A 27,300-nucleotide genomic window follows, 5' to 3' on the forward strand; every position below is an offset into this window, starting at 1 on the left:
GAGCTCCAGGGTACCTCTGCTCTACTCGGCTCACCCAAGTGCTCAGTACAGAGCACTTTTCCTTCTCCTTCCTCCTCCCCGCTGGACGGTTAATGGCTATTAGCACCACGCTCGACAGCAATTTCAGGATCCGGCCCCCGGCTCGGCCCGGGGGGCCCCCGGAGGGGGGACCCCGCGGATCGGGCGGGCGGACGGATGGATTTTTCCGGCGGGCCTGTCCAATCAGCGCCGACTCCCGCCGGCCCGTTTCCGCTCGCGGCCTGGAAATCCGTAAGCCCCATCCGAGGAGCTCTCGCCCCTTAACGGCGGGACAATTAGGAGATATCGAACTCGGGCCCTTTGACCGCTCCGGGCCTTCCCTCCGGAGGACCGGGTCACGGCCCGGAGGCCTCGGGGACCCTGCCCGGGGGCAGGAGGAAGGGAAGGCAGCCGGGCCTTGGCCGGAGAGGAGCGCGGCAGCCGGGACGGAGGGAAGAGGAGGAAATCGGACCGAGTCGTCGATATGGGGCCCTGAGGGGCCCAGCCCTCTCTCTCTGTTCTCTCGCCCGGGGCCGGGGGTGACGCCGGTCTTCTCTAGACCGTGAGCTCACTGTGGGCATCGAATGCGTCTGCTGTGCCACACTGCACTCTCCCAAGTGCTTAGTTCAGTGCTCTGCACACAGGAAGCGCTCGATACATACGATTAAGAGAACGGAGGATACAGAATACACAGCTGGGTGACCGTGGGCGAGTCACTTGACTTCTCTGTGCCTCAGTGACCTCCTCTGGGAAATGGGGATGAAGACCGTGGGCCTCACGCGGGACGACCCGATGACCCCGTATCTACCCCGGCGCTTGGAACAGTGCTCGGCACATGGTAAGCGCTTAACAAATACCAACATTTTCATTATAATTTTGGATCGGTCTTGCCCCGTTAGACTGTAAGCTCCTAGGTGGGTGGGCATCGTGTCTACTTTTTAGGGTGCTTTCCCAAGCGCTCAGTCCAGCCATCGCCCCGCAAAACCCTACGATCCAGTGCTTCAAGAATGAATAAGAATAACGATGACGGTATTCGTTAAGCGCCTACTCTGTGCCGAGCACCGCTCTAAGCGCTGGAGATCATTGTTATGGTCGTTATCACTGTAGTAAGAGGATTTATCAAGTGCTCACTCTCAGCTCTAGACTGGAAGCTCGCTGTGGGCCGGGGGACGTGTCTGCTTTATCGCTGCGGTGCGCTCTCCCAAGCGCTCAGCACAGTGCTCCGCGCGCGGCAAGTGCTCGGTAAATACGATCGACTGACCCTGATTCTGTCGATGAGATCGGACACGGTCTCTGCCCCACACCGGACTCCTGCTCTGGGAGGCAGAACTGGTGTTTTAACTCCACTGGACGGGTGAGAAAACTGAGGGACAGGGCAGTTCAGTGACTTGCCCGAGGTCTCGCGGCAGGGAAGCGTCGGACCCCGGGTCGACGGCCGCGTGCTCTTTCCCCTCGGCCGCACCGCCGTCAGCGCCGCGACCCGACAGTTCGGGTGACGAGGAGCAGCCCGGAAAAAAACCGTCCCTCAGAAGACGTAGGCTCCCCGCGGGCAAGGCAACCTATCTCCCGCCTGTCATATCGTCCTCCCCCGGCGCTCAGTACAGTGCGCTGACCTCAGCGAGCGCTCGATAAATACACGCGACGGAATGAGGACGCCGCCGTTCGCCTCCCCCACTTTCTGGATGGCTTGGGTTGGTTTTTTGTTTTTTTTTTTCCTTTTCTGGGGAGGTTTTCAGCGACTCCATAAAATTGATGTCACTTTTGATTAATTCTTTCTCTACTCGGATGACAGGTAATGGAATGATTTGAAAGCTATTTGCTTTACAGGAAGAGATCCAATAGAGCTGCCTCCCGTGCCCTTTCTCTTAATGCTTTTTACTTCTTCTGCCTGAGATAATTAGGAAAAAAAGACGAGAGATTGCTGTAATTACTAAGCATTATAAACTCTATCTGGATGCCCGACTTTAGCGGGAACTGTCATTAAAATTAGATCACTTGTCTCCTCCTAATGAAATATCATTTTTACTGTTTTGATAATATCATCTGAAAAAAAAAAAAAAAAATCTCAATGGCCTTCTTCCTCTCCAAATGGCACGTTGTCCCTCTCTCCTGGAATTCCCGAGATGAAAATAATCAAGCTTCCAGGCGGCACACAACACTTCACCTCCCCGGAGCGTTTCCCGGGCCTCCGTCTCATTCTCTCCTCGCAGAAATCCCCGAGGGGTCGGGGCGGGGAGGCATTAATAGCCCCCTTCCGCAAGCGAGGAAACCGAGGCCCCGAGAGGTTAATCGACTCACCCGAGGTCGCCCAGGAAGCCGGAAGAGTCGGGACCGGAAGGCGGCCCCTTCGACCCCCGGCTCTTTCCCGGGAGGGCGCGGATCGCGACCCTCGGATCCTGGGGGCGGCGAGGAGGGTGGAAACTGCGATCGAAATCACGGCGGGCCGCGGTTCGAAGACCCACTCGGCTGTGGGATTAGAGGGGAGACGCTCCGGGCCGCGGGTCGTTCCCCTCGGGACGTTCGCTACATTTGAGGGGGGCAGCAGAAGCCGGATTTAGTCGGGGGGGATCCTATTTATTGAGCGCTTACTGTGGGCAGAGTACAGAGCGCTTGGGACGGTACAATACAACGGACGCCCACACCGAGCTTGCCGTCTACTAATGATAACAATGCTGGTATCTGTTAAGCGCTCACTACGCGCCGAGCACCGTTCTAAGCGCCGGGGTAGATACGGGGTCATCGGGTCGTCCCACGTGAGGCTCCCGGTTAATCCCCATTTTCCAGATGGGGTAGCTGAGGCCCAGAGAAGTGAAGTGACCCGCCCACGGTCACGCAGCTGACGAGTGGCAGAGCCGGGAGTCGAACCCATGACCTCTGACTCCCAAGCCCGGGCTCTTTCCACTGAGCCACGCTGCTTAGAGGACTATTTATTGAGCGTCCACCGGGCACACCTGTGCCATCAATAGCGTGGCTCAGTGGAAAGAGCACGGGCTTTGGAGTCTGAGGTCACGGGTTCGAATGCCGGCTCTGCCACTCGGCAGCTGGGTGACCGTGGGCGAGTCGCTTCACTTCTCTGGGCCTCAGTTCCCTCATCTGGAAAATGGGGATGAAGACCGGGAGCCCCACGTGGGACAACCCGATTCCCCTGGGTCTACCCCAGCGCTTAGAACGGTGCTCGGCACAAAGTAAGAATCAGGGCGACGTACATCTCATTAAACAAAATAAACAAAATAAATAGGGCGACGAAGATCTGTACAGTCGAGCGGACGAGTACAGGGTCATCAGGTGGTCCCACGTGAGGCTCACGGTCTTCATCCCCATTTGACAGATGGGGGAACCGAGGCACAGAGAAGTGACTCGCCTACAGTCACACAGCTGACGAGTGGCGGAGGCGGAATTCGAAGCCATGACCCGACTCCCAAGCCCGTGCTCTTGCCACTGAGCCACGCTGCTTCTCTTCCCCAGCGCTTGGAACAGTGCTTAGCACAGAGTAAGCACTTAACAGACGCCATTTTCATCATCATCGGCTTACCTTCCCTCCTACTGAAGCATTAACTCGTGTCACGTCCTTATCCGCGAGATTCTCAATTCCTAACGCTCCTGTCCACTCCGACCGCCGTTCGGTGCCCCGTAAGCAGGACTCTAAGTTCTCCGAGGGCGGCGATCGCGTCTCCTAAGTCTCTCGTCTTGTCCCGAGCGCTCAGTACAGTGCTTCGCACACTGGAAACTGTAAGCTCCTCGAGGCCAAGGATCCCGTCTACTGACTCTATCATTCTCTCCCAAGCGCTGTGTACTGTAAAACTCCCGCAGGGCAGGGAGGGTGTCTCTCAACGCTTCTGTCTTCTCCCAAGCGCTCAGTACAGCGCTCTGCACGCAGGAAATATTTCTATTTCTCTGTTTTATTGCTATCGATGCCGGTCTACTTGTTTTGTTGTGTTGTCTGCCTCCCCCTTCTAGACCGTGAGCCCGTCGTCGGGTAGGGCCGAACTGTGCTTTCCAAGCGCTCAGTACGGCGCCCCGCACACGGTAAGCACTCAATAAAGACCACTGAACGAATTTAAGTAAACCGTAAGCTCCTCGAGGGCGGGGATCGAATCTACTGCTTAATAATGATGGTATTTAAGCGCCCACTACGTGCCGGGCACCGTTCCGAGCACTGAACCGCAACCGTGACAAACCGTAACGTCCTCCCGCCGGCGCTCAGTACGGACCCCCGCCCGGTCGCAGCCCCCCAACACGGAAGCCGCCGGTGAGGGGCCAAACGGAGGCGCGCCGACGCCGCGCCGGCCGACTCATCCTTCCTTCCGTCCCCGAAACACGCAGTCGATTCCATTAAATGTGATAAATGAAATGGAAATTAAAATTTTAATAAGGTGATGGTTAATCCATTTGTTCCCGGCTAATTTGAAGTCGGTTAAATTGGTTCCTCATTATGAATATTAAAGATATGATTTCCGCCAACCTCAAGGGCGAACCGGGGGACCTGGGTCCCGCCGGTTTTTCTGTTTTGCGTCGTGTTTAACGGTGCCTGTTGAGCGCCGGCTGTGTGCCGGACGCTGTGCTGAGCGCCGGGGTAGATACCAGCTAAGGAGGCCGGATGCAGCCTGTGTCCGACGAGGGGCTCGCCGTCTTGATCCCCATTTTACAGGTGAGGGAACTGAGGCCCAGAAAAGTGACGCGCCGCGCCCGGGCTCACGCACGAGGCGGAGCCGGGATTAGAACCCAGGTCCTTCTGACTCCCAAGCCCGGGCTCTATCCACTAGGTCACCCAGCCTCTCGAGACGGACCTGACGTGTGTGAGTGTGGCCCTGGATTCGATTCCTTTGAGAAAACCAATCCATTCATTCACTCAATAGTATCTACTGAGCGCTTACTGTGTGCCGAGCGCTGGACCGAGCGCTTGGAACGGACAAGTCGGCGACAGATAGAGACGGTCCCTGCCCTTCGACGGGCCCACGGTCTGATCGGGGGAGACGGGCGGACGAGAACGACGGCGACAAATCGAGTCGAGGGGAAGGACGCCTCGTAAAAACCGACGGCAACTAAACAGAATCAGGGGGACGCACGTCTCATTAAACAAAATAAATAAAATAAATAGGGCGACGAAGATCTGTACAGTCGAGCGGACGAGTACGGCGCCGGGGGGGGGGGGGGGACGGGAGAGGGGGAGAGGGAGAGGGGGGAGAAGAGGGTTTAGCTGCGGAGAGGTGAAGGGGGGCGTAGAGGGAGCAGAGGGAAAAAAGGGGGGAGCGCAGTGTGGGAAGGCCTCTTGGAGGAGGTGAGCTTTAAGTAGGGATTCGAAGAGGGGAAGAGAACACCGTCGGTGAATGCCGCGTACCGAACGTCTACTGAGAAGTTGGGAGCACACCCCAGGAACGAGACGCGCATTCCCTGACTCCGCAAATTATAAAGTGCAAGAGAACCTCTGGGAAGCCACGCTTTCTGCCGGAAAGAAGAGCGAGTTATTGATATCAGAGGACTGTACTGGGTGCTTGGGAGAGTACGGTCATGTTCGGGATAATGATCGTTATTATTACGGTATTTGTTATTCATTCGATAGTATTTATCGAGCGCGTACTCCGTGCAGAGCACCGGACTAAGCGCTTGGAATGGACAAGTCGGCGACAGGTGGAGACGGTCCCCGCCGTTCGACGGGCGCACGGTCTGATCGGGGGAGACGGACGGACGAGGACGATGGCGATAAACAGAGCGGAGGGGAAGAGCATCTCGTAAAAACAATGGGAACTAAATAGAATCAGGGTGACGCCCATCTCATTAAACAAAATAAACAAAATAAATAGGATTAAGCGCTTACCGCTTGTCAGCCGCTGTACCAAGGACCGGGAGGGATCCAGGCAAATGGCGCCGGACACGGTCCCCGCCCCAGGTGGGGCCCACGGTCTCCATCCCCATTTTACAGATGAGGTGACTGAGGCTCAGAGAAGTGAGTTGCCCGAGGTCGCTCAGCAGACAAGTGGCGGAGCCAGGATTAGAACCCATGACCCTCTGGCTCCCGGGCCCACGTCCTATCCACTACGCCAGCTGCTCCTCATAGACATACTTCTTATCCTCGAGGAGCTTACGCTCCGTCACGTGCAGAGTAGCGGCACGGTCTAGGGGATAGAGCCCGGGCCTGGGAGTCAGGGGGAGCTGGGTTCCACCTGCAGCTCCGCCTGCCGTGTGACCTTAGGCGAGTCCCTTCGCGTCTCTGGGCCTCAGTCCCCTCATCTGGAAAATGGGGATTAAGATCATGAGCTCCCATGTGGGACAGGGATTGGGTCCAACCCGATTTGCCTGAATCCACCCAAGGGTTCAGAACAGTCCTGGCACATCCCGGCTCCGCCACCTGTCTGCTCTGTGACCTTGGGCAAGTCACTTGACTTCCCCGCGCCTCGGTTACCTCATCTGGAAAATGGGGATGAAGAGTGTGAGCCCCGTGTGGGACACCCTGATCACCCTGTATCTCCCCTTATCACTACTTAGAACAGTGCGTGGCACATAGGAAGCGCTTAACAAATTCCACAATTATTATTACGCCAGTGCTTAGAACAGTGCTTGGCATATGGTAAGCGCTTAACAAATACCACAATTATTATTATTATTATTATTACTATCTGCCTCGTGCTCCCTCCAGCTGGCGGTCTGAGAACCCCACTGGCCCCTCAGAGAGGGAATGGGCGAGGCCGTGTCCTTGTGGAGAAGGAGGACAAAAATTCCCGTCCCGTCGGAGTCTGCCAGTCACGTGATATTCCGGTCCCAAAACATCTCCCCACGGATGCGTGTTGAGGAGCGGAGCCTCAGGAGGTCACGGCAGTGTTTTTATTTTTCTCTTCACCTTGGAATATTACAGAGTAAATTTCTGGGGTGAAAAAACACTCCCTCGGAGAACCTTTCCCGTACACGGAATCCTGCCAAGAGGGATCGTTTTACGCAACAGAGCGGCCAGCGTTAAAAGTACGTCCCTTGATTCGAAGCCGTTCCCGCCAAGCGGGGCTTCCCCGGTTGGGCTCCACGGCTAGAACAAAAGCAATGGAAACGGGTCTGGGGGCCAGCGGAGGTCCCAAAAGTCAAGAAACCCACCCGGGTTGAGCTGGGGCATAACAAAAGTTACAGTAATAGGAGCGATAATAATGATAATTGTGGTATTTGTTGGGCGCTCACTACGGGCCAAGCCTTATCGCCGATGAAGTCACACAGGGCCATCCGAAGTCTAAACCAAAGCGTCAGGGTCGATTCAACCGTGTCGGGCAGCTGCGGCACGGGAAAGAGTCAAAGGCGGTCGATCGGTCGGTCGAAACGTCCGTCGAAGACAACGGCGGAGACTCAGCTTTTTACCCCGCGGCCGAAGGCAACGGTAAACCGCTTCCGTATCTTTACCAAGAACACCCTCCGGACGCACACGCCGGAACGACCTTACGGGGGAAGACGGGATGTTCCGGAGAGGGTGTGTCCAGGGAGTGGCGATGGGTAAGAAACGACTCGACGGCACTTGAAGAAGAACTGGCCGAGCCCCGCGCTGAGCTCTGGGGTAGATAGGAGAAAATCAGGTCCCCCGTGGGGCTCGGATTATACGAGGAAGAGCGCACGGGTCCTGAATTCCCATTTTGCAGATGAGGGAACTGAAGCACAGAGAGGTGACTTGCCCAGGGTGACGTGGCAGGTAAGTGGCGGAGCTGGGGTTAGAACCCAGGCCCCCCGACTCCACGGCCCGGGCCCTTTCCGCTTCGCCCCGCTGCTTCTCTAAGGCAGCGGCGTCCGCAGGACTGGCAGATATTTTCCCCTCGCGTCTGCCCCGGGGATCCGGCGGGTGGGTTTTCAATGTGGACACAAATCAACGAAATCATATCACGATCACCGGAACTAGGTATTTACCGTGAACGGAGCTGTGCCGGACACAGACCGGATGCAGATTCCCTGGGCCCGGAGCCCGCTCGGGCATCCTCTGAGGGAACCCTGGGTTGCCCGGCCGGGGAACCCGCAGACGGGCACCCTCCTTTAATGGCCCCCTGCAGACACGAGAAGACGGCACGGATTTCCCTAAACCGGGCGAGGAAAATCAACGGCACGCGGGCGTCCGGCTATTGACTCGAGACTCTGGGACGCGGCTACCACGTGGCTGTTAGACTGTCCTCTCCCTGCCCACGACGAGCTCACAGTCCCCTGCCCTAACGTCCCCATCTGTAATTTTATTTATTTCGGTTGACGTCTCCCTTCTAGACCGTAAGCTCGCTGTGGGCAAGGAACGCGTCCGCTATATCGTCCTCTCCTCGGCGCTGCCCACGGCACTCTACACACAGTAAGCGCTCAATAAATATGACAGACCGAATGCTCTGCACACGTTATGTGTTCAATAAATACCACCGGTTGATCGATCGGGGCCAGGACTGGAAAACCAGGAAGGGAGAGGGCAGGACAAACCCAGAACTGCCTCTCCCCAAATTCCATCCCACCAGTGCCCAGTGGAGCCGGATTCAGAGCGAACAAGGAAACACCACCAGCCCGGTGGAGAGTCGGGCGTATTTACTGAGCGATTACCGTGCGCCGAGCAGGGTGCTAAGCACTAGGGAGAGGACGTGAGGGCAAGATAACAGATGTATTCCCTGCCCACGAGCTTCCAGTTAGAGGGGGAGACAGACACGAAGAGAAATAACTCTTGGGCCACGTGGGGCCGAAGCTGGGAAAAAAGGGGAGGTCACCTCTTGGGGACAGATTTACGGAGGACTTTCCGTGCAAAACCCCGGGGGAGAGTCAGAGACGGACGGGGGAGAGTCGGGGAGGGTGGAGGGTCCGTGCTGGGTCACTGGGGGAGAGTCAGAGCCGGAAAAGGGAGTCAGAAGTGGGGGATGGTCCGTGCTGGGTCACTGAATAATCATGTCGGTGTCTGTTAAGCGCTTACTGTGTGCCGAGCACTGTGCTGGGGTAGACGCAGGGGCATCAGATTGTCCCACGTGGGGCTCACAGTCTTCACCCCCATTTTACAGATGAGGTCACCGAGGCACCGAGAAGTCAAGGGACTTGCCCAAAGTCACGCAGCCGACAAGCGGCAGAGCCGGGATTCGAACCCATGACCTCGGACCCCAAAGCCCGGACTCTCCCCGCCGAGCCGCGCCGCCTCGCCGAAGAGACGGGGATGGGGAGGGGAGGGACAGCGGTGTTGGACGTTCTGAGCCGGGACGCTGGGAGAGAGTGAGGGATGGAGAGGGGAAGAGTGGGAAAATCCCTGCCAATTCTGCAGACGCCGCCGCCTTGGAGAAGCAGCGTGGCGAAGCGGAAAGAGCCCGGGCCGTGGAGTCGGGGGACCTGGGTTCTAATCCCAGCTCCGCCACGCGACCCCGGGCAAGTCGCTTCACTTCTCTGAGCTTCAGTTCCCTCATCTGCAGAATGGGAATTCAGTACCTGCCCCGACGCATCATCTCGGCCCCGCGGGGGACCTGATTTTCTCGTATCTACCCCAGAGCTTTGAGTTGGGGGGGGGGTTGACGGTCCGCGCTGACTCAGTGAGGAGAGTCGGGGATGGAGTGGGGGAGAGCCGGGGGGGGGGGGTTAGGCATACTAGGGGAGAGTGAGGAACGGAGAGGGGAGAGTTGGGGGGGGTTGGATGTCCACCCTGAGCCCCTGGAGGATAATCTTGGATGGAGAGGGGAGGAGTCGGGGGTGCTGGACTTGTCCAAGCTGGACCACTGGGGCTGAATCAGGGACAGAGAGAAGAAGCAGGGGTATCGGACGGTCCATCTGTAACCAGGATGGTGAGGGTCCGGGGGGGGACACCGGGACCCGGCTCCTACCGGTACCTCGGATCCCCCTTCGGAAGCGGAGCCCCGGGACGGACGGAGAAGGGGCCGACCCACCGACGACCTCGCCCTCGCAGCCGCGCTCTCCAGCGGAACTGGGAGTCCCCGCCCTTTGCCGAAGTAGGAGAAACCCTTGCCGCTAAATCTCATTCCGCCTCCTCCCGCCCGGCCCCCGGGAGAAAAGCCGGGAGGCTTCTGATTTCCAACCTGGCCGCGTTACACCGCAAAAATCACATTTTTGAAAAGAGACTTCTCCAACAAAAGGAAATCGCCTCTCCTCCCGAGGAAACATCGCAACAGTTTCTTCCCCTCATTAAAATTCACAGATTTAAGCCACGCGCGGCGGAGGAGAAACAGAGGGTGCTCTGGGTTCCCGTCGTCGACGCGGGCTGGGGGTTCCGAGGAGGGACGGTGCGGGAGGGGGGAAAGGAATCGGAAATATCGTTGTTTTATTAGCCACCGGTCACATTTCCATCTTAATATATACAGCACGCTGTCGGCGACGCCTCTGAAATATACACGAGAAAGATCAAAAGCCGCCACAGAAAAAAAAAAATCTGTAAATATTTATTCGAAAATCAAATATACCACGCATCTAACACTATGTAAATCCCCGAAGATTTGACTTAATATATTTTTCTATATTAGCCCTTGTAAATATCAGGGAGAGAAATGTGTTTTTATATTGCTTTTTGAATTATTCCCAATTACCGCACACTGCGTTCTTGTGCTGCGGGAAGCTGTTGGGAAATATCCGTACCCTGGAAGACAGTAATTTTTCTTATTGGACTCGCTTAGAACAAGCTAGAGCTGACAACGTTTAGCAGTAAAGCAGATACGCCTCCAAATGCGACAGGCAATGATAACGTCGGTATCTGCTAAGCGCTTACTATGTGCCGAGCACCGTTCCAAGCGCTGGGGGAGATACGGGGTCATCGGGTCGTCCCACGTGAGGCATCCGGTTAATCCCCATTTTCCAGATGAGGGAACTGAGGCCCAGAGAAGTGACTCGCCCAGTCACCCAGCTGACAAGTGGCGCAGCGGGGATTCGAACTCATGACCTCTGACTCCCAAGCCTGGGCTCTTTCCACCGAGCGATGCTGCAATGTCAGGAAACCTGCAAAATCTAGTCATCGTCCGTCCCCACTTGGCCCCCACCCGATCCTCCGGCTTCTCTGTCTGTGTTGGACGGGTTGGGCAGGGGCTGTCTCTATCTGTTGCTGAATTGTACCTTCCAAGCGCTTAGTACAGTGCTCCGCACACTGTCAGCGCTCAGAAAATACCCACGACTGAAAAACTGATAAAGGAGTCGGGGGCAAGGGCGATCCCAGCTCTGCCACTTGGCAGCTGTGTGACTGGGGGCGAGTCACTTCACTTCTCTGGGCCTCAGTGACCTCATCTGGAAAATGGGGATGAAGCCTGGGAGCCTCCCGTGGGACCACCCGATGACCCTGGATCTCCCCCAGCGCTTAGAACAGTGCTTGGCACAGAGTGAGCGCTTAACAAATGCCATCAATGTACTTCGCTTCTCTGGGACTCCGTGACCTCATCTGTAAAATGGGGATTAACTTTGAGGCGCTTAGAACAGTGCTCGGCACATAGTACGCGCTTAATAAATGCCATCAGTGTACCTCACTTCTCTGGGCCTCAGTGACCTCATCTGGAAAATGGGGATGAAGCCTGGGAGCCTCCCGTGGGACCACCCGATGACCCTGGATCTCCCCCAGCGCTTAGAACAGTGCTCTGCACCTAGGAAGCGCTTAACAAATGCCATCAATGTACTTCGCTTCTCTGGGACTCCGTGACCTCATCTGTAAAATGGGGATTAACTTTGAGGCGCTTAGAACAGTGCTCGGCACATAGTACGCGCTTAATAAATGCCATCAATGTACCTCACTTCTCTGGGCCTCAGTGACCTCATCTGGAAAATGGGGATGAAGCCTGGGAGCCTCCCGTGGGACCACCCGATGACCCTGGATCTCCCCCAGCGCTTAGAACAGTGCTCTGCACCTAGGAAGCGCTTCACAAATACCCACATTATTATGATCGGGGGAGACAGGCAGACAAGGACAATGACACTGGGCTCCACGCTGGGGCAAATTCGGTGGCCCCGTCCCCCAGGGTCTCACCTTCTAAGCGTCGGGGAGGCGTCTTCGTCCCATTGTAGGGAGGAGCAAAGCGAGGCCCAGCGTGGGGTCACCCAGCAGGGCCCAGGACCAGCCCGGGAGCGCTAAGCGGGGGGAGGGGGCGACCCGCCTTCGCACAGCGCGGTCTGCGTCGTCCCCCGTGACGTCACCGCGCAGGGGGGCGGGGCCGCGCGGCGGCGGGAGAGGGCGCACTGCGCAGGCGCCCTCCCGGGACTTGGCGCCCCGCGCAGGCGCCCTCCCGGGACTTGGCGCCCCGCGCATGCGCCCTCCCCCCCCCCCCCGGGACCGGAAGTGGCGATGGCGGCGAGATGGCGGCAAGATGGCGGCCGCCGCCTGAGGAGACGCAGCGGCCGCTGAGGGAGGCCGGCGGGGCGTCGGTAAGGGGGCGCGGGGACCACCGTCTGCTGCCCCTGCTGCTGCCCTTTGACCCCAGCTTCGCCTCTGACCCCGCCATCTTCACCTCGGGGGGGGGGGGGGACAGTCCGACCGCCAGGTGGGAGCCTCCTCCTCCTCCTCCTCGTTGTTACCGTTATTGTGCTCCCTGGGCCACCCTTAGGCTGGGCCCAGCACTGGGCTGAGCGTTGGGGGCCAGTCGGCCCGCTCGGGTTGGCCACGGGCCGTCCTCAGTCGGTGAGGGAACAGAGAGGTGAAGGGACCTGCCCCAAGGTCACACAGCAGACATAGTAATGATTGTGATACTGGTTAAGCGCTTACGGTGTGCGCTACACTGTTCTAAGCGCTCGGATCCAGGCCCCGTCCTACCTGGGGCGCACAGTCTTCATCCCCATTTGACAGATGAGGGAACTGAGGCCCCGAGAAGGGAAGGGACCTGCCCAAGGTCACACAGCAGACGTAGTAATGATTGTGGTATTGGTTAAGCGCTTACGGTGTGCGCTGCACTGTGCTAAGCGCTCGGATCCAGGCCCCGTCCCACCTGGGGCGCACCGTCTTCATCCCCATTTGACAGATGAGGGAACTGAGGCCCCGAGAAGTCAAGGGGCCTGCCCAAGGTCACACAGCAGACGTAGTAATGATTGTGATGCTGGTTAATAATGTTGGGAAGCAGCGTGGCGCCGTGGAAAGAGCCCGGGCTTTGGAGTCAGGGGTCATGAGTTCGAATCCCAGCTCTGCCACTTGTCAGCTGGGTGACTGTGGGCGAGTCACTTCCCTTCTCTGGGGCCTCACTTCCCTCATCTGGAAAATGGGGATGAAGACTGGGAGCCCCACGTGGGACCACCTGATCCCCCTGTGTCTCCCCCAGCGCTTAGAACAGTGCTCGGCCCATAGTAAGCGCTTAACAAATACCAACATTATTATTACTGGTTAAGCGCTTATGGTGTGCACTACACTGTTCTAAGCGCTCGGATCCAGGCCCCGTCCCACCTGGGCCTCACCGTCATCATCCCCATTTGACAGATGAGGGAACTGAGGCCCAGAGAAGTGAAGGGACCTGCCCAAGGTCACACAGCAGACGTAGTAATGATTGTGGTATTGGTTAAGCGCTTACGGTGTGCGCTACACTGTGCTAAGCGCTCGGATCCAGGCCCCGTCCCACGTGGGCCTCACCATCATCATCCCCATTTGACAGATGAGGGAACTGAGGCCCCGAGAAGTCAAGGGGCCTGCCCAAGGTCACACAGCAGACGTAGTAATGATTGTGATACTGGTTAAGCGCTTACGGTGTGCGCTACACCGTTCTAAGCGCTCGGATCCAGGCCCCGTCCTACCTGGGGCGCACAGTCTTCATCCCCATTTGACAGATGAGGGAACTGAGGCCCAGAGAAGTGAAGGGACCTGCCCAAGGTCACACAGCAGACGTAGTAATGATTGTGGTATTGGTTAAGCGCTTGCGGTGTGCGCTGCACTGTTCTAAGCGCTCGGATCCAGGCCCAGTCCCACGTGGGGCTCACCGTCTTCATCCCCATTTGACAGATGAGGGAACTGAGGTCCCGACAAGTGAAGGGACTTGCCCAAGGTCACACAGCAGACATAAGTAAAAATTGCGGTATTAAGTGCTTACGGTGTGCGCTGCACTGTTCTAAGCGCTGGGGGAGATCCAGCGTGGCTCAGTGGAAAGAGGCCGGGCTTGGGAGTCAGAGTCATGGGTTCGAATCCCCGCTCGGCCCCATGTCAGCTGGGTGACTGTGGACCAGTCACTTCACTGGGCCTCAGTGACCTCATCTGTAAAATGGGGACGAAGACTGTGAGCCTCACGGGGGACAACCCGACGACCCCGTATCTTCCCCCAGCGCTTAGAGCAGTGCTCTGCACATAGGAAGCGCTTAACAAATACCAACATTATTATTTCCGAGCCCGTCAGTGGGCAGGGACCGTCTCTATCTGTTGCCGAATTGTCATTTCTAAGCGCTTAGTACAGTGCTCTGCACATGGTCAGCTGTGTGACGGTGGGCGAGTCACTTCACTTCCCTGGGCCTCAGTTGCCTCATCTGTCAAATGGGGATTAGGACCGTGAGCCTCACGTGGGACGACCCGATGACCCTGGATCTCCCCCAGCGCTGAGAACGGTGCTCGGCACATAGTAAGCGCTTAACAAATGCCAACATTATAGTAAGCGCCCAATAAATACTATTGAATGAGTGAAAGTACATGGTTCCCTCAAGGTTCCTACTCCTGGGCTGCTTCAGAGAAGCAGCGTGGCTCAGTGGAAAGAGCCCGGGCTTAGGAATCAGAGGTCATAGGTTCGAATCCCACCTCTGCCACTTGTCAGCTGTGAGGCTGTGGGCGAGTCACTTCACTTCTCTGGGCCTCGGGGACCTCCTCCGGAAAACGGGGATTAACGGGGAGCCTCACGCGGGGCGACCCGATGACCCTGGATCTCCCCCAGCGCTTAGAACAGTGCTCGGACTAACAAGGGCCAATATTATTATTATTCTGGGCACTAACTGTAGTCGTCTCCCAAGCAGTTAGTAGACAGAAAACACTCAATAAATAGCAGTGATCAAATAACCTACGGAACGCAGCGTACCAGACGATTACTCTCCCCCCCATTCCAGCCTTATTGAAGGCCCATCTCCTCCGAGAGGCCTTCCCTGACTACGCCCCCCCCCCCCATTTCTTCTCCCACCCCCTTCCGTATCGCCCTGGCTCGCTCCCTTTATTCATCCCCCTACTCCCAGCCCCACCCCACTTAATGTCCATACCTGTCATTTATTGATTTTTTTAAATTAATGTCAGTCCCCCCCTCTAAACTGTCCGCTCACTGTGGGCAGGGAATGGGTCCGTTTATCGTCCTGTCGTGTTCTCCCAAGCCTTCAGTCCGGGGCCCGGCACCCGGTAAGCCCTCGGTGGATACAACTGAGTGAATGAACGGATGCTGCACACAGCAGCCGCTCAATAAGTACAATTTAAGGAATGAATGAGTGCCACGGGAGTGGACCGGGAAAATGCTACTTCCCGTCCGGAGACATCGCTGCTCGGGCCTGGAGCGCCGGGGCGACCGGCTCCACCTGGAAGCTCCCTGTGGGCAAGGAACGTGTCTATCGACTCTGTTGGATTGTCCTCTCCCAAGCACCGAGTAGAGCGCTCTGCGCCCAGGAAGCGCTCAATAAATACCACTGATGGATCGCTAGGGCCGGGGAGATCCGGTCCGCCCTTTCGGGGAAGCCAGCTGATCCGTCTAGGGATCCTGCTGCCAGTTTACCCTCTAGACTGGAAGCTCCCTGGGGGCAAGGAACGTGTCTCCCGACTCTGTTGGATTGTCCTCTCCCAAGCACCGAGTACAGCGCTCTGCGCCCAGGAAGCGCTCAGTAAATACCACTGATGGATCGCTAGGGCCGGGGAGATCCGCTCAGCCCTTTGGGGAAAACCGGCTGATCCGTCTAGGGATCCTCCTGTCAGTTTACCCTCTAGACTGGAAGCTCCCTGCGGGCAAGGAACGTGTCTATCGACTCTGTTGGATTGTCCTCTGCCGTGCACCCAGGAAGCGCTCCATAAATACCATTGATGGCTAGGACCGGGGAAATCCGGTCCCCTCTTTGGGGGAAACCGGCTGATCCGTCTAGGGATCCTCCTGGCAGTTTACCCTCTAGTCTGGAAGCTCCCTGGGGGCAAGGAACGTGTCTCCCGACTCTGTTGGATTGTCCTCTCCCAAGCACCGAGTACAGCGCTCTGCGCCCAGGAAGCGCTCAGTAAATACCACTGATGGATCGCTAGGGCCGGGGAGATGCGGTCAGCCCTTTGGGGGAAACCGGCTGATCCGTCTAGGGATCCTCCTGTCAGTTTACCCTCTAGACTGGAAGCTCCCTGCGGGCAAGGAACGTGTCTATCGACTCTGTTGGATTGTCCTCTGCCGTGCACCCAGGAAGCGCTCAATAAATACCATTGATGGCTAGGACCGGGGAAATCCGGTCCCCTCTTTGGGGGAAACCGGCTGATCCGTCTAGGGATCCTCCTGGCAGTTTACCCTCTAGTCTGGAAGCTCCCTGCGGGCAAGGAACGTGTCTACCGACTCTGTTGGATTGTCCTGTCTCAAGCACCGAGTACAGCGCTCTGCGCCCAGGAAGCGCTCAGTAAATACCACTGATGGATCGCTAGGGCCGGGGAGATGCGGTCAGCCCTTTGGGGGAAACCGGCTGATCCGTCTAGGGATCCTCCTGTCAGTTTACCCTCTAGACTGGAAGCTCCCTGCGGGCAAGGAACGTGTCTATCGACTCTGTTGGATTGTCCTCTGCCGTGCACCCAGGAAGCGCTCGATAGATACCACTGATGGCTAGGACCGGGGAAATCCGGTCCCCTCTTTGGGGGAAACCGGCTGATCCGTCTAGGGATCCTCCTGGCAGTTTACCCTCTAGTCTGGAAGCTCCCTGCGGGCAAGGAACGTGTCTACCGACTCTGTTGGATTGTCCTGTCTCAAGCACCGAGTACAGCGCTCTGCGCCCAGGAAGCGCTCAATAAATACCACTGATGGATCGCTAGGGCCGGGGAGATCCAGTGTCCGCCCTTTGGGGGAAACCAGCTGATCCGTCTAGGAATCCTGTCAATTTACCCTCTAGACTTTAAGCTCGCTGTAGGCAGGGAATGTGTCTGTTACAGTGTTCTATTGTCCCGTCCCCCCCCCAAGCGCTCAGTACAGTGCTGTGCGTACGGTAAGCGCTCGACAAATAGGATCGACTAACTTTTGTGCGGACGTTTCTCTCTCGCTCCCTCCTCCAGCGGGGCTCCACTTCCGATGCAGTCAGCCTCGTGTTCTTCCTTCAATTCCTGGGAGTCTCGGAGGGAACGTAGAGTGGGAACAGCAGTCTCCCCCTTAGAGACTTCCGCTTGATCCCGCCGGTTGGAAAAACGAGGGTGAAAAACAAAAAAAAAAGAGGAGGGCCATCAACCCTTGCCCACGTTTTCAGTTGTTTTGGTGAACTGCCAACGGGACGATCTGAGATTTACGATTCCAGAAAGAAGCTTTGAGACCCGATTTCCCGGGGCTCCGGTAGCTCTCGGTGAAGGGGATTTGGGAAAACACGGGTCAGGCGGGCTCCGAGAAACGGGGTCTGGGGGACGAGGGAGCCGGGAGGTTGGGGGCGAGGACCCGGCCGGGCTACGGGGGACCGTAAGCTCGTGGGCGGGGAAGATTTCTGTTTCATGTTATAGTGTAGTCTCCCAAGCGCTCAGTACAGTGCTCTGCACTCAGTAAGCGCTCAATAAATACGACTGAATGAATGACTGTCGTCTGGGGCTAGTCCCTGTGGCTTTGGAGAACCAGGTGTGACTCCCGCTGTGGGCAGAGAATATGTTATATTGCCCTATTATCCCCTCCCAAGCGCTTAGTCCAGTGCTCCGCACACAGCGAACACTCGGTAAATACGGTCGACTGGCTGATCTGATACTAACAATGGACGTATTTGCTAAGCGCTCACTATGTGCCCGACACTGTACTAAGGCCTGGGGTAGATGTAAGGTTGGACACGGTCCCTGCCCCACCCGGGGCTCACAGCCTTCATCCCCGTTTTCCAGATGAGGGAACTTAGGCCCGGAGAAGTGAAATGACTTACTCCGGGTCACACGGCAGACAAGTGGCAGGGCCGGGATTAAAATCCAGGTCCGCTGACTCCCGGGCCCGGGCGCCGTCCCTTAGGCCACACTGCTTCCCTAGACGGAGGCAAGCCTGAGGATAGAGCCGAGTTCCGAGGGAATAAGGGAAGGGCAGTTGCCCGTTTTCCGTTAAGGTTGTGGAGCCAACTCTAGATTGCTCCACATTCCCTGCGTTCCTGGATTTTGGGCTACCCCACGCCGGGGAGAAATATGTTTTCCCGGCCCTCGTTTTCCGGGGCAAGGAAACGATCCGGCTTGAGAGAACGATATAATCCGCGAGTCACCGCAAAGCGTCTCAAGTCCGGCGCTAACATTTTAAACAGATTTGATCATCGCGGAGCTAATTCAGAAGTAAGATTCCTGCTGGTGCTTCGGGGGAAAAAAGGAAAAAACCAAAACCAAACACGAACCGTTTTTCCAGAAGGGGAGCGTGTCCACGGTGGGCTTCACAGCCTGGGACTTCCCGGTGCGGCGTCTTCGGTCAGAGCGGGGGAATACCCGGGCACAAATGAAGATCTTTTTCGCCCTGGTCCCGGTCGGCGTCATTTTTGGCAAGTGCGTGTTGATTTCAGAAAGAGATTCGATTCAACTGGGAAATCGGAATTTTTTTTTTTTTTTTCAATAGTATTATGGGTCAAGTGCTTATTAGGTGCCAGACACCGCACTGAGCGCTGGGCTAGATAGAAGATAGGTTGGACACAGTCCCCGTCTCCCATGGGGCTCTCATTCTGAATCCCCATTTTACAGAGGAGGTCACTGAAGCCCGGGATCACACCACAGGCAAGTGGCAGAACCGGGATTAGAACTCGGGTCCCTCTGACCCGGGCTCTCTCCACTAGGCCACGCTGCTTCATGTGAAAAGAGCTAAAGCTGAATTGCTGCAACGAGATCCAAGCCTCCTCCTTTGATACCAGCGGCGGATGGTATTTATGGCGCACCCGGCTGCGTGCAGAACGCGTTGAAGAAAAGCCAGAGCCAAATGGTGCCATTTCTTCAACCGTTTGAGCCGGACCGAACGCTAGAGCCGCGGTACAAAAACCAGTTGCTTTTTGGTCGTAATAATAACTGTGGTGCCTTACTGGGCGCAGAGCACTGTGCTTAAAGCGCTTGGGAGAGGACGGCGCCACAGAGTTGGTAGGCACGGTCCCTGCCCGCGAGGAGCTCACGTCGACGGCTGAGTTTACAGTCTAGAGGCTGTAAGATTCAGCAGACGTGCAGTAAAGGGCACGTGGAATCGGGCCGCCCTGTTTAATCGAGCACTTACCGTGTGCGGAGCACTGTGCTAAGCACTCGGGGGAGGACCACGCAACGGAGTCGGTAGACACGTACCCCGCCCGGGATTCCCCCGAAACATTCAGCTGAGGCAGGGGGACCCGACCCCGAAAGAACCGGTCCTGAGGGTCCTAACCCTCCATCCGGCCCAGAGAAGCGGGGGTCCACCGGCTTTTCCCGGGGTGCCCGTTTCCTGCCGCCCGGCCCCCCTTTTCGGCCGCAGGCCCTCCAGACTCTGAAAGGGGCCGCGGAAACTGTCAGGAATAACGTTGGTGTCTGTCAAGCGCTTACTAGGTGCCGAGCACCGTTCTAAGCGCTGGGGGTAGACGCGGGGTCATCGGGTCGTCCCACGTGAGGCCCCCAGTTAATCCCCATCTTCCAGATGAGGGAACCGAGGCCCAGAGAAGTGAAGTGACTCGCCCGCGGTCGCACGGCTGACAGGTGGCAGAGCCGGGAGTCGAACCCGTGACCGCTGACGCCGAAGCCCGGGCTCTTTCCGCCGAGCCACGCTGCTTCCCGTGGTTCGACCCCACGGTTCCTTCGGGGACCTCCGGGGCAGAAACTGCCCGCAGAGAGAATGGGCCACCTAGAAACTGCCTGCACAGAGAATGTGCCAACCGGAAACTGCGGGCAGAGAGAATGTGCCACCTAGAAACTGCCTTCGAAGAGAATGTGCCTCCCAGAAACTGCCCGCGGAGAGAATGTGCGGCCCGGAAACTGCCCGCGGAGAGAATGTGCCGCCCGGAAACTGCCCGCGGAGAGAATGTGCCGCCCGGAAACTGCCCGCGGAGAGAATGTGCCGCCCGGAAACTGCCCACGGAGACAGTGTGCCACCCGGAAACTGCCCGCGGAGACAGTGTGCCACCCGGAAACTGCCCGCGGAGAGAATGTGCCACCCGGAAACTGCCCGCGGAGACGATGTGCCACCCCGAAACTGCCCGCGGAGAGAATGTGCCACCCAGAAACTGCCTGGGGGTACTTGAAGTTTGAGAAACCTCAGGTCAGGGTCCACAGGAGGGAGTTGGAATGGAAACGCTAAAAGCTGGGCGGCTCATCCTCGCCCTCAGCGGCATTTATTGAGTGCCGACTGTGCGCAGGGCAGGGTACTAAGTGCTTGGGAGAGCACTTACTACGGCGAGCACTGTATTAAGTCATGGGTTCGAATCCCCGCTCTGCCACTTGTCAGCTGTGCGATTGTGGGCAAGTCATAACTTCTCTGTGCCTCAGTTCCCTCATCTGCAAAACGGGGATGAAGACTGCGAGCCTCACGTGGGACAACGTGATGACCCGGTATCTCCCTCAGCGTTCAGAACAGTGCTCTGCACACAGTAAGCGCTTAACAAATACCAGCCTTGTTATTAAGCGCTCGGGAGAATGCTTACTACGTGCGGAGCACTGTACTAGACCCTTGGGAGAGTACGATGCAGCAGAGTTGGCAGACACGGTCCCGGCTCGTCGAATTTTACTCCCCCGCTTCACAGGCGAGGGGCCTAGCCCCGACTCGAATCCGTGGCCCGACCGTCTCCGTCGGTTTGAGCCTCCTCCGATCAAATAATAATAATAACGTTGGTATTTGTTAAGCGCTTACTATGTGCAGAGCACTGTTCTAAGCGCTGGGGGAGATCCAGGGTCATCAGGTCGGCCCACCTGGAGCTCACAGTTAATCCCCATTTTCCAGACGAGGGAACTGAGGCCCAGAGAAGCGAAGTGACTCGCCCACGGTCACCCCGCTGCTGACGAGCGGCGGAGCCGGGAGTCGAACCCATGACCCCTGACTCCCAAGCCCGGGCTCTTCGCAGTGAGCCAAGCCAGAGCGAAACTTCTTTACGGCCACTCTCTGGACACCCGGTTGGGGGGAAAGAAAATATATTCGAGAGCGGAGTAGATGAGACGGCCAAGGCCCCGTAGACCGTAAACTCCCTGCGGGAAGGGATCAGATGGGTCAACTCTGTCGTGTGGTACTTTCCCAAGCACTCGGTACAGGACTCCGCCCCCAGCGAGCGCTCCATAAATACCACCGACTGACCCGAGCACCGGTTAATAACGATGGTATCCGTTAAGCGCTCACTACGTACCGAGCACTGTTCCCAGCACCAAGTCCCCTTGCCCTTTCCGGCTGGACCCGAACCTCTTTCCGCCCAACTCACGCATCCGTGGTCGTAGCTTCAGTCGAATCAGTAGTACGTACTGAGCGCCTACCACGCGCGGGGCACGTGGGAGAGCCCGGTCGAGACAGGAGATCCCTACCCCAGAGGAGCTTCCGGTGTACTGAGCGCTCAGGCAAGGACAGTCAAGGTAGAAGACACGGAGCTTCCATCTACTCTCTGCAGAGCACTGTACCGAGCGCCAGGGAGAGGACAGGCGAGTTAGAAGGCCCGATCCCTACCCTCCGGGAGCTTCCGGTCTCCCGTTCGGAGCGCTGTACCGAGCGCCAGGGAGAGGACAGGCGAGTTAGAAGGCCCGATCCCTACCCTCCGGGAGCTTCCGGTCTCCCGTGGGCGCAGCGCTGTACCGAGCGCCAGGGAGAGGACGGGAGAGTCGGCGGACACGGCTCGAGAAGCTTACCATCTAGCGAAAGCGTCACCGTCGCGGTCGCCGGTCACCCACCGGTTTGCGGCGGCCCGAGTTTCCCGGCCCAGTAACTGTAGAAGTAGAGTCTTCCCGGGCCGCCCGCACGGCAATACGTCCGGCGCCGAGGATCTCGCGGCCGAGTCGACGACAACAGCGGAGGGGATGTTAGCGGGTCTTCCGGCTAAAAATCCGTGGCGTCCCCTTAATCATAACCAGGTTAACATCGACAGGGCCTTGACGACGCCCACGTCATCACCGATAGGTTTCTGTCAGTAACCGGGTGCCCCGGAAAACGTATTCATTCAGAATCGGCGCGGGGCTAGGAAAGGCAACCACGGGGATCCCCGGCTCCTCTGGTGACGGGCGGCGACCGGGGTGGCCGTGAGACACGTGAGCGAGCCCGCTCGGCGACGGCGGGATGCGGGATCCGTCGTTACCCGAGATGGCTCCGCGAGGGGAGGAGGAGGGCCCGGAAAACGGCCACCGAGGGGACGGGCCGTGTTCCTCCCCGCGTTCCCCGGGCACGTCGCTTGCCCGCTGTCTGGTGTCCGTCTCCCCCCGCTAGGCCGTAAGCGCGCCGATGGCGGGAGGATGTCCGTTGGTCGTCCTGCCGTACTCTCCCGGAGCGCTTAGACCGGCGGCCTGCACACGGCGAGAAGCAGCGTGAAAGAGCCCGGGCTTGGGAGGCGGGGGTCACGGGTTCTGATCCCGGCTCCGCCACCCGCCGGCCGTGTGACCTGGGGCGAGGCGCTTGGCTTCTCTGAGCCGAGAAGCAGCGCGGCTCAGTGGAAAGAGCCCCGGGCTTGGGAGTCGGGGGTCACGGGAGCCGGGTGACCGCGGGCGAGTCACTTCACTTCTCTGGGCCTCAGTTCCCTCATCTGTAAAATGGGGGATTAGGGCCGTGAGCCCCACGTGAGACGCGGCCCGCGCCCGACCCGATTGTGATAACAGTCGTAATAACGTGGGTAGGTGTTAAGCGCTTACTCTGCGCAGAGCACTGTTCTAAGCGCTGGGGGAGATCCAGAGAAGCAGCGTGGCTCAGTGGCAAGATCCCGGGCTTGGGAGTCAGAGGGCCTGAGTGCGACTCCCGGCTCTGCCGCTTGGCAGCCGGGTGACCGTGGGCGAGTCGCTCCGCTTCTCTGGGCCTCGGCTACCTCGTCCGTCAAACGGGGATGAACCGCGAGCCTCACGGGGGGACGACCCGATGACCCCGTATCTCCCCCGGCGCTTAGGACGGCGCTCGGCACGTAGCAAGCGCTCAACGGATACCGACGTCATCGTTATCGTTATTATAGGGTGATCGGGTCGTCCCGGGTGAGGCCCCCAGCCTTCATCCCCGTTTTCCAGATGAGGTCGCTGAGGCCCAGAGAGGCGGAGCGGCCCGCCCACAGTCACGCGGAGCCGGGATTCGAACCCGCGATCTTTAACTCCCAAGCCCGGGCCCTGTCCGCCGAGCCACGCTTAGAACAGCGCCGGGCCCGAAAGGGCCAAGCCCCCGACCGCCGTGGTTAGCGCCCGGCGCGGAGCGAGCGTCGGCCAAATGCCGCGGTCGTGACGATTCTTCTCCGTGTCTTTCCCAGAGGCCGCCGGGGCGCAGCCATGGGTCCTGAGGCGGAGCGGGCGGGGAGCGCCCAGCCGGCGCTCCGCGTGAGCCAGCTGGACGCCCTGGAGCTGGACCGGGCCCTGGAGCGGCTGATCTGCTCGCAGCTGGCCCAGTGCTTCCACGGCTTCCGGCCCGGCCTCCTGGCCCGCTTCGAGACGGAGCTGAAGGCCCTCGTGGGGCTCCTCCTGTGGCGCTTCGGCGTCTGCTCGCGGGACGCCACGGCGGGCCAGGCCCTCCTGGGCATCCGCTACGACGGCGGCGGCGGCCCCCCGGGCCGGCGCCGGAAGCTGGGCTTCGCCGCCGGCGCCGTGGGCGGCCCCTGGCTGGAGGCCCGCGCCTTCGACCTGTGCCGCGCCCGCCGGCCGGCGCCCCCGGCCCGCCTCGGGCGCTGGGCCGCCCGGGCCGCGGGGCTGCTGAAGCTGGCCGGCCTGGTCAACTTCCTCCTCTTCCTCCGCGGCGGGCGCTTCGCCACGCTGACCGAGCGCCTGCTGGGGCTGCGCTGCGTCTCCGCCCGCCCCCGGGGCGCCCGCCAGCCGGGCTTCGACTACGTGAACCGGGAGCTGCTGTGGCACGGCTTCGCCGAGTTCCTCATCTTCCTCCTGCCGCTCGTCGACGTCCGGAAGCTGAAGGCCCGGCTCCGGGCGTGGCGCCTCCCCGCGGCCGGGGGGGCCCCCGGGCCCGACGCCCCGGCCCCCCGCGCCGCCCGGGCCTGCGCCCTGTGCGGCCAGTGGCCCACCCTGCCCCACACCGTCGGCTGCCCGCACGTCTTCTGCTACTACTGCGTCAAGACCGGCTGCCTGACGGACGCCCGCTTCTCCTGCCCCGCCTGCGGGGCGGAGGCCCGCGGCCCGCAGCCCCTCCGCGCCGCCGTCGAGATGGAGGAGGTCGCCGGTCCCTAGAGGCCGGACGCCCGCCGGCCGGACGCCCGCCCCGCGGCCGCCGACCCGCCCGCTCGAGGGGGCTCGGTCCCCGGGCCGCCGGCCCCCCGCGGCGGCGGGAATAAAATCGCCGACTGCGGCCCCGACGGGATTGTCGGCGTCCGTCGGTCGCCACGACCCTCTCCCCCTTCCCCTCGCGGGGGCCCGTACCGGGGCGGGGGGTGGGGTGGGGGGGTCGGACCTCAGGTTGGGCTGGGCCGCCGCCTCCCGGCGGGCCTCCCCTGTCGAATGGGGACTCGCCGCCTCTTCCTCCTGTCTCGCCGAGGGGCCCCGGGGTGGGACGGGGACTCGTGTCCGATCTGATCAGCTTCTATCCGACGCTTAGCACGGCGCCCGGCCCTCAGTAAGGGCTCAACCGCCTGGCCCGGTGGAAAGAGCCCGGGCCTGGGAGTCAGGGGACCTCGTTTCCCATCCCAGCTCCTCCACCCGTCTGCTGCGGGATCTCGGACAAGTCGCTTCACTGCCCTGGGCCCCGGTTCCCCTGTTAGTATGAGGCTCGGCGGAAAGAGCCCGGGCTTCGCACTCGGGGGTCGTGGGTTCGAATCCCCGCTCGGCCACTCGTCCGCTGGGTGACTGTGGGCAGGTCACTTGACGTCTCGGTGCCTCAGTGACCTCGTCTGGAAAATGGGGACGAAGACCGTGAGCCCCACGGGGGACGACCTGATGACCCTGTGTCTACCCCAGCGCTTAGAACGGTGCTCGGCGCATAGTGAGCGCTCAACGGATACCGACGTTATCATTATCATTAATAATAATAAAAAGGGGAGCAGCGTGGTTCAGTGGAAAGAGCCCGGGCTTGGGAGACAAGAGGTCATGGGTTCAAATTCCAGCTCTGCCACTTGGCAGCTGGGTGACTGTGGGCGAGTCACTTAACTTCTCTGTGCCTCAGGGACCTCATCTGGAAAATGGGGATGAAGACCGTGAGCCTCACGGGGGACCACCTCATTCCCCCGTATCTCCCCCGGCGCTTAGAACAGTGCGCCGCACGTAGTGAGCGCTTAACATATACCGACGTTATCATCATTATTATTATTATTAATAACGGCATTTGTTAAGCGCTCGCCTTGTCTTCTAGACGGCGTGCCCGTTGTTGGGCAGGGGTTGTCTCTATCTTTTGCTGAATGGTACTTTCCGACCGTCTAGAACAGTGCTCTGCACACGGTGAGCGCTCAGTAAATACGATCGAATCGAAGTCCCTGTCCCACATGGGGCCGACGGTCTCAATCTCCATTTTACAGATGAGGTAACCGAGGCGCGGAGAAGTTAAGTGAGTTGCCCAAGGTCACGCAGCAGAGCCCCCAGGCGGGACAGCGGCCGTGTCCAACCCGATTAGCTTGTTATCTACGCCCCCCCCCCCCCCCCGCACTCAGGACAGCGTCCGCCACAGGGCGAGCGCTCAACAGGTACCATTAAAAAAGAAAAAAAGGGCGCAACCCCCGGCCGGAGAAGCGACTTCCAACCGGAATTTCCCACGTCCGCGCCCGGTCCCCGGAGGCACGCGGTCAGAAGGACCGATCGGCTTCCCGCCTCACGGGGCCGAGTGTCGGATGGAGGGGGGTCCCCGACCCCGGGGCGGGGGACCGCCCCCCCCCCCCGGAGGGTCGTACCTCCTTTTACGAGACGGCGTGGAGCCCGCCCCACCTCCGGGGAGGGACGCGCCAGACCTCCGGGAGGACGACGAGAGAATTATGCTCTATTTTTTTTTTCTTTGAAAGTGCAGGCAATTTTAGAGCTGTCAGTTTTCACCGTGTCGCTTTAAATACCTTTTCCTCCTCGCGCCTAATGGGGCTGCCTGCGATTTTTAAAAATTCCATTATGGAAGTAATAGCCCCGTTTGGGTGTTCGTAAGCAGATGATATCCTTGCGAGAGTCCGTCTCTGCCGCCGCGCGTTACTCTGAATTTCGAATTCTATTATTTTACATCCACGCCGGCTTAAAGTGTATTTTTTATAAACAGCAAACTTCACCTCATAAAAATTCATTACAGAAGGGCATAAACAAGCACTTTTCCTTCCAGTCATCAGCAGTAAGTGATTCATCAGTTTTCCACTGAAAACCAATTTCGTCTCCGACGTTTTGTAATTTCCAATCCCCCCGAATTGGAGAACCGTATCCCGCAATCCCCGCGCCCGGGATGGAAGGAATTTTTTTTTTTTCCCTTTCAAGAGGAAAGGGGGTATACGCTCAGTCGCTCTAATAGGATCGAATATCATTTGCTGTCTCATCAAGTTTGGTAAAATGACCCTAAAGAAATCGGTCTCTCCATCTTGCCTTTCCGACCCGGGGTGATTTTTCTCTTCCCCGGGCGGAGCCCGGCAGGGAAGAGGGATTCTTCGAAGATCCTCTCGGCCGTCGGGTAATTTATTCTCTCCCCGTCTTCCGGGGTCGGAAGCGGAAGCGGTGACATATGGAGAATTAAAAATAACATTCGGCCGAGAAGGGTCCCCTCGCCCTTCACACCCGTCTGCCCATCCGGTGCTCGTCTTCTGTCTTTCTCCGGGCCGGGGAGAAAAAGAAGGAGAAGACGGCGCCGCCGGATTCGAGCCACCGCGGGCGGGCGGGGAGCGGACCCCCGCCGGGGCCGACGGCCTCTCTCACCCCCTCCGCGAGTCGCGCGTCGGACCGTCGGGTCCGACTGACCCGGGGGATAAAAACGACGCCGTGAAGGAAAGAGGAAAAGAACCAGGCCAGCTCGCCGGAAGGCCGCGGCCGAGGCGTCGGGCGCTTAGGACGCTGCTGTGCACATGGCGCTCAATAGATAACACCGATTGATGGAGGAGGGCGGGCGCGGGACCACCTGGGCCACCCCCCCGGCCCGTGACCCCCTGACGGGAGGGGAGCGGGCCGAGATCCGTGACCGGGTGGCCGGCGGTCGCGGCCGACGGGTGCCAGAGAGATCGGTGTCGAGGCCTGGC

At 59.0% G+C, this 27,300-nt stretch overlaps 1 protein-coding gene and 1 long non-coding RNA gene across 3 annotated transcripts; one reads left to right on the forward strand and one right to left on the reverse strand.

The window, feature by feature from the left end:
• Nucleotides 1–9,675: 9,675 nt before the first annotated feature.
• On the reverse strand, nt 9,676–12,079 carry LOC114813247. The gene is made up of 2 exons (XR_003760941.2): nt 11,939–12,079; nt 9,676–10,317 (listed from the first exon to the last, which is right to left on the reverse strand). It is a non-coding gene; the product is annotated as an uncharacterized LOC114813247 (long non-coding RNA).
• Nucleotides 12,080–12,242: 163 nt separating this feature from the next.
• On the forward strand, nt 12,243–24,471 carry PEX2 (peroxisomal biogenesis factor 2). 2 transcript variants are annotated; one of them, XM_029068315.2, is made up of 2 exons: nt 12,243–12,449; nt 23,425–24,471. In XM_029068315.2, the coding sequence occupies exons 1-2, from the start codon at nt 12,265–12,267 to the stop codon at nt 24,344–24,346; spliced, it is 1,107 nt and encodes a 368-aa protein (XP_028924148.1). In that variant the 5' UTR covers nt 12,243–12,264; the 3' UTR covers nt 24,347–24,471. The 2 variants fall into 2 exon arrangements, with proteins under 2 accessions (XP_028924148.1, XP_028924150.1); XM_029068317.2 differs by having other exon boundaries at nt 12,265–12,333.
• Nucleotides 24,472–27,300: the final 2,829 nt, after the last annotated feature.

This window comes from Ornithorhynchus anatinus, chromosome 7, assembly GCF_004115215.2.
Source record: "Ornithorhynchus anatinus isolate Pmale09 chromosome 7, mOrnAna1.pri.v4, whole genome shotgun sequence".
NCBI lineage: Eukaryota > Metazoa > Chordata > Mammalia > Monotremata > Ornithorhynchidae > Ornithorhynchus > Ornithorhynchus anatinus.

What these genes read in the sequence shown, in the direction of transcription:
- PEX2 (XM_029068315.2), top strand. Translation starts at nt 12,265, where the DNA reads ATGGCGGCAAGATGGCGGCCGCCGCCTGAGGAGACGCAGCGGCCGCTG. An exon ending in GGGGACAGTCCGACCGCCAG is followed by an intron (nt 12,450 to 23,424) that starts GTGGGAGCCTCC and finishes TGTCTTTCCCAG; the next exon opens with AGGCCGCCGGGGCGCAGCCA.